Here is an 11,769-nt window from a genome sequence, read left to right on the forward strand (position 1 = left end):
CTTTAAGTTCCTCAGCAAGCACTGCCAGGAGCCAGCAGCTGGCAGGGGTCCTGACTTGCAAACCAGAGACCTGTCGTCACCCTGGCAGACGGGGGGCTTGAAATACAGAGGGAAAGGGAGCCGTCGTGGGTTCTGATTTGGGGAGGGGGTCTAGCCACACCGTGGCTGGGTGATCCTGGAACGGGTGATCTCAGTGTCCTTGGTCAGCACACAGGCCAGTAGGGCTGACTTCTTGGGGGATATTCCAAGGTTCCACCAAGAGTGTGGGCTTGGAGGGGACAGCTTTGACAAGCGACAGGTCCCGTGTGTTTGGAAGATGAGACGGGACACTGTCGAATTCTGTTTTCAGGTGAGACCACGTGGTAAACCTTGCTCCTTGTGCTTTATTCAGGAGACTTAAATTTAACAGATGAGGACACTGAGGCACCAGGAGGTGGCTTGCCTAAGGTCATAGAGCCAAGCCAGGTACGGGCATCCTGGGGATGTGCCCACACCACTCCCCATCCCTGGCCCAACTCTGCCATCTTCCTCATTTCTGACCCTGGACCCACGGCTCCTTCTTCCTCCCCCACCTGCCAATCTGCCCACCTGTCCCCTCTTCTTTTCTCGGAGAAGACCTCAGTGGCTTCCCCCACCTCCCAGGCCCTGCTGGCATTGCTCTCACCCCCTCTGTTTATCAGCCTGGCAGGCTGGGGCCGACCTCTGCTCACCCAGCTGGACTCCAACCTCACAGGCCACATGTCTGTGAGTGGAGGGTTAGGTGCAGACCTGTGGGGAGGCATATGAACGTAAGATCTTATTCGTTGGGTGGTATGTGCAGCCTTCAAACCCGTTTCTGTGTATCCTTGAAGCCGACACAGTGGGTCAGGCCACAGATGGCCCTCACAACCCTCAGCCTCCTTGTTGGTCTCCAGCCCTCACTCTGGCCCCTCTCTGCCCTGGCTTCTGTCACCCTGCCCAGTGCCCCAGGCACTAGCTGCCAGTCCCTGCTGTCCCCTCCAGGCCCTACTTTCCACCTCAGTTTCCTCTGCAGGGGGTCCCTTCCTGCCTGAAGCCCACTCAGCTCTTTGGCCTCATCTTAAAGTCACTTCCCAAGGGAAGCCTGCTCTACCTCCAGACCCGCCAGTCCCTCCAGGTCCCCCTGACATGGGCACTGTGTCCCTCCCCAGCCCAGCCCACCCCCCTCATGGCTGCTGTTACCGGCACTCATTGAGAGCCTCGTGCGGACCAGGTCTGTGGCAACCACTCCTTTGTGACGGGATTGTTGACGTCATAGTCCCTGGAGGTCCAGGGGAGAGAGGTGGGAGATGTTAACAAGGTGAATTTCGGGGCATAACGCCCCGGAGAGCACTTTGGGTTTCCCTGCTAGAAACCCCTGATTCTCGGGCAAGAGCCGTGAGGGTAACGGGCACGGCCATCGGGAGCAAGACACCAGGACAGGGAGACGCTTCCCTTTCGGATGCGAGGAAGCAGCCACACCGCGGACTCAGCGGGTCATTGACAAGCACAGTTTTAATCCAAGTGTAACACACACAGCAAGGTCACGAACCCTACACTACAGCCTGACGAGCTATCCGCCAGTGACGCTCGTGCTCCCAGCCCCCAGCCACGGGCCAGCACACCACTGGTTAGCGGCGGCGTAACTAGGAACCGCGTTCCGCTCACACCCCTTCCGGGGAGACGAAGAGCAACTAGGGGTGCTTTTCCTCTCAGCCACCACAAGGCAGATGTCCCCGGAACAGAGGGGCAGGCACCCGCAGCTCTCTCCCTCCCTCCTGACAGGGGCTGCAGGTTAATTCCTGCAGATTCAATGAATCTACCATAAACACCACACTCAGCCATGTCCCTCGTGGTTGAAAAGGAAAGTCAAGACTAATTTGACCTTGAACTCGGGTTTCCTGAGTGCCAGGCTCCTGATTGAGCTCAGGGTCACCAGGCTGGGTTGCCCAGCACCAGCCACGCCTGCCTCCCCCTGCACCCTTGGTCCTGTGGGTGAAACTGGAGATGACAGAGGGGGTTTGCCTCGCCTGCTGCAGGTCACAGCTGCCCGCAGTGTGTAAGCGCTCACCTGGCAGGGACGCGGGAAGGACCCCCACGGTGTCCAGGCACTGCTGCTCTCTGGGGCGCCTGCCTGCCTGAAAGGCTGGGGTGGCCTGGGAGGCACAGGACGCGATGTTGCTCTGCTGTGGAAAGCCGCAGTCGGGGGAGGCGTCTGTCAGGGCCAGATGGAGGTCACTGCGGCTGGGTATGGCCACCCTTAGCCACCATTAGGGCCACACCCTCGGCTCGCTGTCAGACTACAAGTATTTAACAGAGCACTTACTACGTGGAGGGCAGTGCTCTGGAGGGCGCTGAGGTACAACGGTTGCAGGGGTGGACGAGCCAGGCCAAGTCCTGTCATTCATGACGCGTACATTCTGCTGGAAGAAAACGACAATGACCCAGCAGGGAAGGTTATTGACAAGCGCTGTGTCCAGTGTGAAATGAGGTCACATACTAGGGGACTGCTGGGTGACCACGGAGAAGGAGGCCGGCCAGCGATGGAGAGCTGAGTGCAGAGGAGGGGGCTGCCTTGTGCTCACAGGTCCCGGGAAGGTGCGAGTGGTCTGAGTGGGACAGAGCTGTGGAGAAGGCACAGGGACAGGACACTGGGGGAGCTGGGAGAGGCAGGCTGGGCTTAGGTCCTGGGGGGCCCTTGATGACCCTGGTCAGACACCGGGTTTAATTCTAAGTGTACTGGGAAGTCACTTATAGGTTTTGAGCAGAAGAGTGACACGATCTGAGTCCTGCTTCACAACAGTCACCTGAGCTGTGATGGGGCCACATGTGGAGGCAGGGAGGCCCCGAGGGGTGGTGGGAGGGTGGGTGAGGGCAGGTGCAGGGAAGACGAGGGAGAGCCACCAGCACTTCATGAGAGATCGGATGGGGGCAGGCACCAACACCAGGCAGGGGGTAGGAGGCCTCCTGTGTTTCTGACCAAAATGGAGAGACAGAGGCCGTTCACCGAGATGGGGGTAGAAGGGGAGCACCCTTGTCGGGGAAAGCCCTTGATTGTTGCCCAGCCTCTTCAGGTCAGGAGCCCATTACACTCCCAGGGGTTTGGTCAACCAGCCGTGGTTTCCATTCCCCCAGCGAATGTTCACTAAGCACCCATTCCAGGTCAGCGAGGGCTTCTAGATCACTGGGGACACATCAGCCATCCAAACAGAGCCACCGTGAGCTCAAACGAGCTCCTGCTGGAATTAGGTGAGGCCAACGATAAAGTTCCAGATTTGGCTGTGGGGTTGGGGAGAAGCAGGGCTGCCAACAGGATCTTCTGAGTCAGGTGTGTTGGGGGTTGTGGGTGAGACCAGCTGAGGGGAAAGGTGAGGAGTCCAAGGACAGAGTTTAGGGCGTTCCAACATTTAGAAGCTTGGAGGAGGAGGAGGTTCCATGAAAGGACAGAGAGGAAGTGGCCAGGAGGTGGGGGACTGTCAGGGAGTGTGGGGACACAAGTGCCTCAGGAGGGAGGCAGTGGTTAACTGTCAGCGGCCCTGAGAGGTCACCTGTGATGTGCAGATGGGAACCCAGCCCTGGCTTTGGAAGTGTAGTTCACCTGAGGGAGACTGCTCTGCGGAGTGGTGGGGGAAAATGGGCATGCTCCCCACTTCCTCCCCTCTTACCGCACTCCACCCCCAGCCCAGCCCATCCTGCCCCATTCTCGTCTGTCCTGTCTCACGTCTGTTCCATCTCAATTCGAGCCATGCAGAGACCCAGGATTTAGGTCCCTCTTCCTCCCTCGCTACCTTCTCCTCATCAGAATTCAATCTGATGGACAGGCCAGCAAGGGTTGTATGTGAGAGGTGCATGAAGGGGAGGCCAGGACACAGAATGACTGAGCCCGACCTGGGGCCTCGTCCATGCTGGAGTCCTGCTGGGGACACCAGCCCCCACACTCCTCTGTGCAGCCCGTCTTTGCGTCTGTCTACTTAGCAACACTCGTCCTTCACAGCTCAGGAAAAATGACCAAGAATGTTATTGACTCTAATTTTAATTTGTCTAGCACTCTTGTTAATGATGTCTATTTAAGACATCCATTAAAGGCCCAGGAGGTTAATTAAATGGACAATTCCAATACAGTTCTATTAGAACCCCCCATCAAATTAATATTATAACATTTAACAGATGTCTTAATTAGACATTATAGAAAAGAAATGCAAACTAAATTAAAACAAAAGCCATTGTCCAGAAAGACAGCTTTTTACCATAATTTATGGCTTTTTGGGGGAAAGTTCATGTTTACTCTTCAGAACCTGAGAGATCCGTCACTGACAATCTTTTCCAGCATCTGGAAAACCCCATCGTGTGACTCCCAAATCTTAAATCACAGTCCAGGTGTCAGAGCTGGAAGACACTTACGCCACCATCTGGGATCCACGATCCTCGCACTTCAGTGACCGGAAGAGCCAGCTGGGGTCTGAGAGACCCACAAAGCCATCTGGGCCCCACCCCTGGAGTCTGACAGCAGCCCAGGCGCTGGCTGCTTCAAATGGGTGTCCTGGTGACGCTAATGCAGGTGCTGGAAGTCCCAGGATCCCCCTTCAGGAAACCCTCATCTGGTCTCATGGCCCCACTTGCCAGCTGGTGACACGGAGGCCCCCAAGCATGTCAGGACTGGACGAGTGGGTCAGCAGGATTCCACACCTTGCCCCGTCCCAGGGGCTTACAACTTCTCTAGCACCTCTCCCCTCCCACGGAACCAGGCAGGACCTGAAGCACCTCCTATGAGTTTGGGATCGGTAGCCAGAGCTCTGCCACCCGTTCCCACCTTCTTCCTGCTGGCCCTGAGTCTCACGGGCAGAGGATGTCCTCGGGCCTCCACGACTGCTCTGCCAGCCTGGTCCTGAGCCTCAGTGTCCCTCTTCACATCCCACGGCAGCCTGGATCAAGCCCCCTCCTCCAGGGAGCCTCCCCGTCCACCCTGCCCCCTGTGTGTGCGTTTCCTCCCCCACTACAGTCCCTGCCCCTAATGGGAGGGTGACGGAGGAGCTCAGCGGTTTGCAGAAGTGAGAGGGAAGCCGGCTGTGGAGAGGCCGCTGGACCTAACCTCCTGTCTGAGACAGTCATGGAACCCAGTGTTGAGGGGAGCTCAGGGCCCAGCAGCTGGACCAGCTGAACCGGCTAGTGGCGCCAGCAACCTAGGCAGGGCTGCGGGCCGGCCAGGCCAGTGTCTGAGGACAGGAGCCAGGCTGGGTACTACCGCCTTTCTGAGGGGCTCTGCTAGGGGCTCCTGTTCCGGGTGGGCAGCTCCACGGCTGTTCTGGACATCATGGACATTCTGGAATCATGTCCCCACAAGTTCCTGTCAAAGCCCTCATCCCCCGTGTGACTGCACTGAGAAATAGAGCCTTTAAGGGGGCAATTACGGTGAAATGAAGTCATAAAGTGGAACCCTAGCCTACAGGACTGGTGTCCCAATAAGAGGAGGAAGAGACACCAGATGGCTCTCTTTCCCGGCAGGTGTGCACTGAGGAAGGCCACACGAGGACACAGCAAGAAGGGGCCAAGGAGAAGGCTCTCACCGGACCCCACCCAGGAGGGCACCTTACACTCGGACTTGCAGCCTCTGCAGCGCTGGGGAAGGATGTTCTGTTTACACTGCCCGTCTGTGGTTTGGTTGGGGCCGCCCCAGCTAACGGAAGGGCCATGACCCGTGCCGCCCTCGCTTCCCCCTCCAGGTGCTTCGTCCTCTTCTTCCCCTGGAGGGGCTCCGGCCTGTCCTCTGTCCCTGCAGGAAGGCCCAGTTCCCCACATGGAGTTGGTATCGGGGAACGTAAAGGGCCCGCGGGCCCACTCACATTTTGGAGAACAGTGGGTGCCTGTCCTGGCCTTGCGGCTCCTGAGTCCCGTCCCCAGGTGGTCACCACTCTGCTGCTCCGTGGGCCTCTCTGGTTCCTCCAGTGCGTGAGACCAACAAGTGAGGCTGACGTAGCTGTCTGCCACAGGCCTGCACCTCCAAGGCCACAGCTCTACTGGGGCAGTGGAGGTAGGAGCCCGGACTGCAGGCTACCTCAGCACCCTCCACAACCGGCCCTGTGCCACAGCTGTGGGGACGTGGCCAGCCCTGGTCCACTGCCGGAGGCCTCAGCCTGGTTCTGGGGAGCAGCTGGTACGGCCTCATCAGGATGCTCACCGAGAGCCAGTGTCCTGCCTGGCCTGGGCCCTCAGCACTCAAGGCATAGGACCCAGTGACCCCAGGTGGGCTGTGGGGACAACAGGGCATCCTAGAAACAGGCGGGCACAGTGGGAGCTTCATGGCAGGTGAGTGTTCTTGTCAAGTGTCCTCGGGTAAGCGGGGAGAGAAGGCTACTAATGAAACAGCCATTCACAGAGAAACTTGAGTCTGAGCCATGAAAAACATTTCACAAGCCAAGTGGCACCAATGGTTCTGGAAGCAGTTGTATATTTACATGTTGGCCACCATTTCCCTACAGGGGGGTGGGCAGGAGCAGCTGGACTAGGGAACCGTAGCACCAGGCTGTGCCCCGCGTGGCACATTCGAATGGGCGGAAGAACGAGCCACTTCACAGGGAAGGCAGCGACTTCCTCAGTGGGAGCCCAGGTGATGAGGGGACCGCATTACACACTGAGACCAGGGTCTTCTCATCCCCGTGGTCAAAAGCATGGCTCTGCAGCCAGATTGCGGGGTCAAATCCCAGCTCAGCCCTCTCAGGTGGTGAGGCCCTGGGTAGCGGGCCCTGAGGCTGAGCCTGAGGTGGCAAACCCAGGCTGTCAGAGCACAGGCTTCCGTGGCCAGCCAGCTGCCCTCTCCCCAGAGGGGCTGGAACCTGAGACCTGCAGCATAGGCAGTGATGGCAACAGTGGGAGAGCATCTGAGCTGAACCTGGACCATCCTGACGAGCCACGGACCCCACACGGATGGACACGGGCGCAACCCAAGGCTCTGGGAGGTGCAGAAGCACTGAGTAAGGGCTTCCTGCTCTCCCATCAGAGTTGGAGTTTACATTACCTCCCCACGGTCTTTCTCCTCCAGTGCAGGGGCCCAGCGGGACATACGGACAAAGCCAAGTGTCTGGAACCTCTGCTTCTCCTGCAGCAAAAGAAAAAGCTCATGGACTTGCTGCCGGTTTGTTCCCAGCAACGTTTCTGCCCTCACCTGGTTGGTCAGCAAACGCTGACTTCTCAAAGGAACAGGCCATCGGTCCTTCTGAGCCATGTGGCTTCCCGACCACCACACAGTGGAAGCCAGCCCATGCCCTGTCCCCACTCCGGCCTGCCTGCGAGAGCCTCACCTAATGCCTGGTAGGCACAGGCCACACAGGCTGAGTCAGACCAAAGAGCCAAGGCTTCTGGCGACAGCACACAGCGAGAACCCTGTTGCGGACTCTCCCAGGACATGAGAACTTGGGAAGAGCTGTGGTCTTGTTCCCCTATAGCCCACGCTGGAGCCCAAGAGCCACAGCGACGAGAAGGCGCTGCAGGTCAGAGCTCCCTGTACCGAACGACCACTGCAAGCACCAGCTTACCTGGCATCCTGCATCCTGGCCCTGGTCCCGTACTCCTTCCCAGAGGCAGTGAGGCCAAAGGCCCTCTGTGACTTCACTGCTCAGTCTCCAGCTTTCCGGAAACAGCAGTTAGGTCCAAGAGTTCCACATGTCAGATGCTCCAAACCCCTGCCCTCGGGAAGCAGGCACCTGAGGGCAGCTGTCTACACTGCAGAAGTGGGGCTGCTGCCAGGGACAGCCTCCGGCCACCTCCCTTCCAGGCTGGGACACGGGGCCCTCTTATCGTCGACACGTGTATTTTATCATTACATAAACAATGGATTCATCACAGAACACTCAGAAACAGAGAAAAGGATAAAAGAGAAATAAAAACCTAATAATGCCACCAGTCAGGTCAACCTGTGCCGATCCTGCCAGGATTTTCTCTCAGGGGAGCAATGCACACCCGTCATCACCCAGAAAGACACCCCTCCGTTCCCTGACTTTGCTCAGTAAGGCGCATTTCTTCCCAGATGACGAACTGTTCTTAACTCTGGTGTTAACGGGCTGGGGGTGATCTAGAAGCAGAACCAGCCCAGCCGTGTCTCCGCTGAAAGGTGGGCACGCAGGTGTCCCCGGTCCTTGGGGTCCCAAACAGCCGTCTCCGCAGCAGAGAGCTCACAGGTCAGCTGTTCCCTTTGCTTTGAATTTCTTGTTAAATCGTTCACTTGACCGAATCTGGAATTTGCTTCCATAAATATAGGAAATGAAGCCATTGGTTTTCACTGCGAATACACAGTTTATCTTGCGGATAACTGGAAAAAAAAATACAGGAGAAAAAGGACAAGGCAAAAAAAAAAATCTTGACGGTTAAGCTCACGCTGAAGCACAAGACCTTCCTTAAATGTCTGCATTAGAACGTAAGCTAGTAAGGAACAGAGTCCACAAAGCTCAGCAGCACAGGACGACAGGGCGTTTTTCTGCCCTAAGACCGATGTATTCAGATTTGAATATAACTCAACACTAATTTTTAGGGTCAAACGCTCTAAATCAAATTCTGAGAAAAAGTGCAAGAAACGAGTCTCCCTGCATAGTTTTCAGACTGACTCATGGCTTTATGCCGTGAGTGAGGGCACCCAGACACCACTTTCTGAGGTCTAAAATGAGACAAGAACATATGAGGAAACAGAAGGAAGCAGCAAGAAAAAACAAACTCCAAAATAAAGGAAGAAAAACCTCCCGCTGTGGTTTTGCAATCTCAGATCTGCTGGTAAGGGGTGTGGAAATGTCGACAGTGCAGGGGCTTATGCTCGTCTCTGCCAGAACAAGGAGCTCTGGCACACCCAGCAGGGGAGGCTGCACCTGCTTTCCTGGAACCCAAAGGGTTACCGGAAAGGGCCAGATCCTGGAAGCCCAGGGACAAGCACTAAGCTGGCTCCCCTCAGGGTCTGCTTACTCCACTCCTTGGGTCAGGGCAGCAGGTTGGGGCAGGGGAGGGTCTCAGTCATGGAAACGGACCCTCATATCTGGAAGTGCAGCCCAGCAGCCTTGTCTCCAGTCCTATCTGGCTGCAGCTGCTGGCTGGGCTTCAGATGCCCTGGAGAGAGCCCTGAGGGCAGGGACGCTCTCGGCAGGCATGGGATGCAGGGCCAGGAGGGATTTGCAATCTTTGCTGACCTGAGAGGACAAATGGACTCACTGAAGCCACAAGGAAAGGGCCGATGAAGCCGGGGAGGCCACAGGCCACACACCCTGAGGCAGTTCCGTACCTTTCAGGCGGTCTTCTTTGGTGAGGATTTTGAAAACGTGCTTTGTTTCCTGTACGAGGATTCCTGTAACACCCACATAGGACGGGCATTTGGACTTTGTGACTGCAAAGGAAAAGGGCATTCAAGGCCTCAGCCTCAGGGGCGCTGGGCAGCCACAACCAGCTAGGTGGGGGTGGTGGGGAGTGGGGGCTCCTCAGCTGGACAGGGACCAAGCTGGATGACAGTCTGGGGTCCCAATCCCTTGCCTGTTGCTCTGTAGCCTCTGGGCTGTTCTGACAAGATGTCCTTTGGAGGACCTGCAGCCACGGGGGTCTTGGGAAGGACTCTGGAGCCAAGAGGTCACGTGTGTGTCCAGCACCACCAAGATCCACAGGTTGCTGGGATGGGGCCAAGTCTCAGCGATGGGATCTGAAGGAACACCTGTGCATCACATCCTTCCCACGACCCACCAAACTCTGGCCAGAATGGGCTCTTGTTACAGGTGGTGAAGCATAACTGAGGCGAACTGCCACCACAGGCAGCCGGCCCCTTGGCTCTCCTGAACCATGTCCCATGAAACCTGTAGACAAGTCACTGAGCACCTGCCACATGCCTGGCACCGTCCGAGGTCAGTGCCGGGCGCGAGAGTGAACAAGACTGTTGTCGGTTCTGCTCTCAAGGACCTGATGTTCTAATGGTAGAAGGGAATGTGTGCCACATCAGATGACTGCATTTTCTGATCGTGGTAACTGTTATGAAGAAAATACACAAGGTCATGGGGAGAAGGTTCACTGTTAGTGATGGTAGGCCCTCGGGGGAAGTGACGTGTGAGTAGGGACCTGAATACTGAGAAGCAGTCAGTCTGTGACACACAGAACTCTGGGCAGAGGGAAGGAACAATGGCAAAGGCCTGAGGTAGGGCCAAGCCTAGTGTATAAGAAGCAGAAAGCAGGCCAATGTGGTTAGACTTGGTGCTCGGTAAAGCCAGAGGGGCCTTTTAGACCACAGTAAGGAAGCAAAAGACAAACATGGCCTGAGTTTTGGCCTTAAACCTTCCCTCGGGCTGCCTGGTTGGGGAGAAGCAGTGTGTCAGCAGGGAGAGGGCGAGGCAGCTTCTACCGGAATCCAGGGGCGATGGCGGTGGCTTGGATTTGGGTGCTAGGACGTGCTGATGGATGGTGCTGAGGGATCATGGAAGAAGAAAGGTGTTACCGCCCAGGTTTTGGGCCTAAACAACTAGGGTAAACACTGGTACTGTGAATGGAGCTGGGAACACCAGGGCAGGGGCTGACATGAGGAGGCCAGGGTTGTTCTGGGTATGGAAAGGTTGTGATGCCTGCTGGACAGCGGGGCAGCTGTGTGCAGGGCGGCTGGATGAATGACGATGCTCAGGGGAAGGTCTGCCCTAGAGATGACACTGGGAGCTGGGAGTCTGTAGCTGAGACTGAAAACTGTGGGGAAATGGATGAAAGGGACTTTCCGCTCAGGGCTGGGGACATGTGCCAGCAGCTGCTGTGCCCCCTGGGAGAGCAGCAGGAGTCCCTGTGTGGAAAGGCACACAAACCATTTAGAGTGTATCCAAAAAGTGGCCAGAACTGGCTCGGGTAGCTAGTCCTCTCCCACACTCAATGCTGGTGATCTGGAAATGTCCACATGACAAGAGTGTGTCTAGCCCTGTGTCACAGAGCCATGCTGCTCTGTGGGCTCGTAGGTGAGGTACCTGAAACGAGAGCCCCGTGAAGATTTGCCTTCAACAGCTTGGTCTGAACCATGTGCGGCTGCCTAGAAGGTAAGCAGAAGGCCTCCGTGTTGACCATGAGCGAGAGCTCTGAAGGGGCACACAGGTCTACGAACTTCTGCAGCCAGCTGGCTCCGAAGGCTGCATTCACAGTCATCGTAAGCCTTGGGTTCTGCGCCAAAGGGCAGGGCTGCAGACATGCAACTCACGTGTCTGGCTTGAGACCACCGCACAGGTCCCGGATATAATGCTTCCAGAGTTTATGTAGAGGGGGAAAAAGACTATCTGTGGCTAAGGTAGAAAGAAGTAAAGAATTAAGCCACATGAGCTTGGGATTGTGACATCAACAGGGCATAGAGCACAGCCTGATGCCAAGGACCCTGACCCGCCCGGGTCATGGGGAAGTGGGTGCGCATCCTAGTTCCACAGCAGATAACCTGACAGACAACTTCGTACCCCTCCTGAACCTGTTTCCGCTGCTAGAACCCTCCTGGTGCCCTTCCATCCTTCCTCCTGGCTACATGCAGCCTGGATGGCCGGCGCTCCAGCAGACCCCTCACACCATGAGGCACCCTGCACAGATGGCGGTGCAGCCGGGTGCTCCCAGGGCAGCACCGCCCGAGTCTCTGCCACACCAGCCCGGGGCCCTGGGGGTGCTCATCTGGACGGCTTTTCACAAACTAAACTTAGATCTTGCTTCACCATTGCTCTTTGAGATCATCTGCTACAGGAGCCAACCCTGAGGGGAGCAGACAGGAGCTGCAGGCTGCCATACACGTCACCACGTAAGGGACCAGGT

General features: G+C 56.8%; 1 protein-coding gene across 1 annotated transcript; it reads right to left on the bottom strand.

Annotated features, from left to right (window-relative positions):
• Positions 1-7,799: 7,799 nt before the first annotated feature.
• On the bottom strand, positions 7,800-11,339 carry LOC116865923 (ribonuclease P protein subunit p29-like). Its single transcript, XM_032854590.1, has 4 exons — positions 11,180-11,339; positions 10,953-11,014; positions 9,254-9,355; positions 7,800-8,299 (listed from the first exon to the last, which is right to left on the bottom strand). The coding sequence occupies exons 1-4, from the start codon at positions 11,293-11,295 to the stop codon at positions 8,163-8,165; spliced, it is 417 nt and encodes a 138-aa protein (XP_032710481.1). The 5' UTR covers positions 11,296-11,339; the 3' UTR covers positions 7,800-8,162.
• Positions 11,340-11,769: the final 430 nt, after the last annotated feature.

This window comes from Lontra canadensis, unplaced genomic scaffold (genome assembly GCF_010015895.1).
Source record: "Lontra canadensis isolate GAN:19392208 unplaced genomic scaffold, GSC_riverotter_1.0 scaffold8, whole genome shotgun sequence".
NCBI lineage: Eukaryota > Metazoa > Chordata > Mammalia > Carnivora > Mustelidae > Lontra > Lontra canadensis.

What these genes read in the sequence shown, in the direction of transcription:
- LOC116865923 (XM_032854590.1), bottom strand. Translation starts at nt 11,295, where the DNA reads ATGTGGCTTAATTCTTTACTTCTTTCTACCTTAGCCACAGATAGTCTT. An exon ending in TCACGGGGCTCTCGTTTCAG is followed by an intron (nt 9,356 to 10,952) that starts GTACCTCACCTA and finishes TTTCCTTTGCAG; the next exon opens with TCACAAAGTCCAAATGCCCG. An exon ending in CAAAGAAGACCGCCTGAAAG is followed by an intron (nt 8,300 to 9,253) that starts GTACGGAACTGC and finishes TTTTTTTTCCAG; the next exon opens with TTATCCGCAAGATAAACTGT.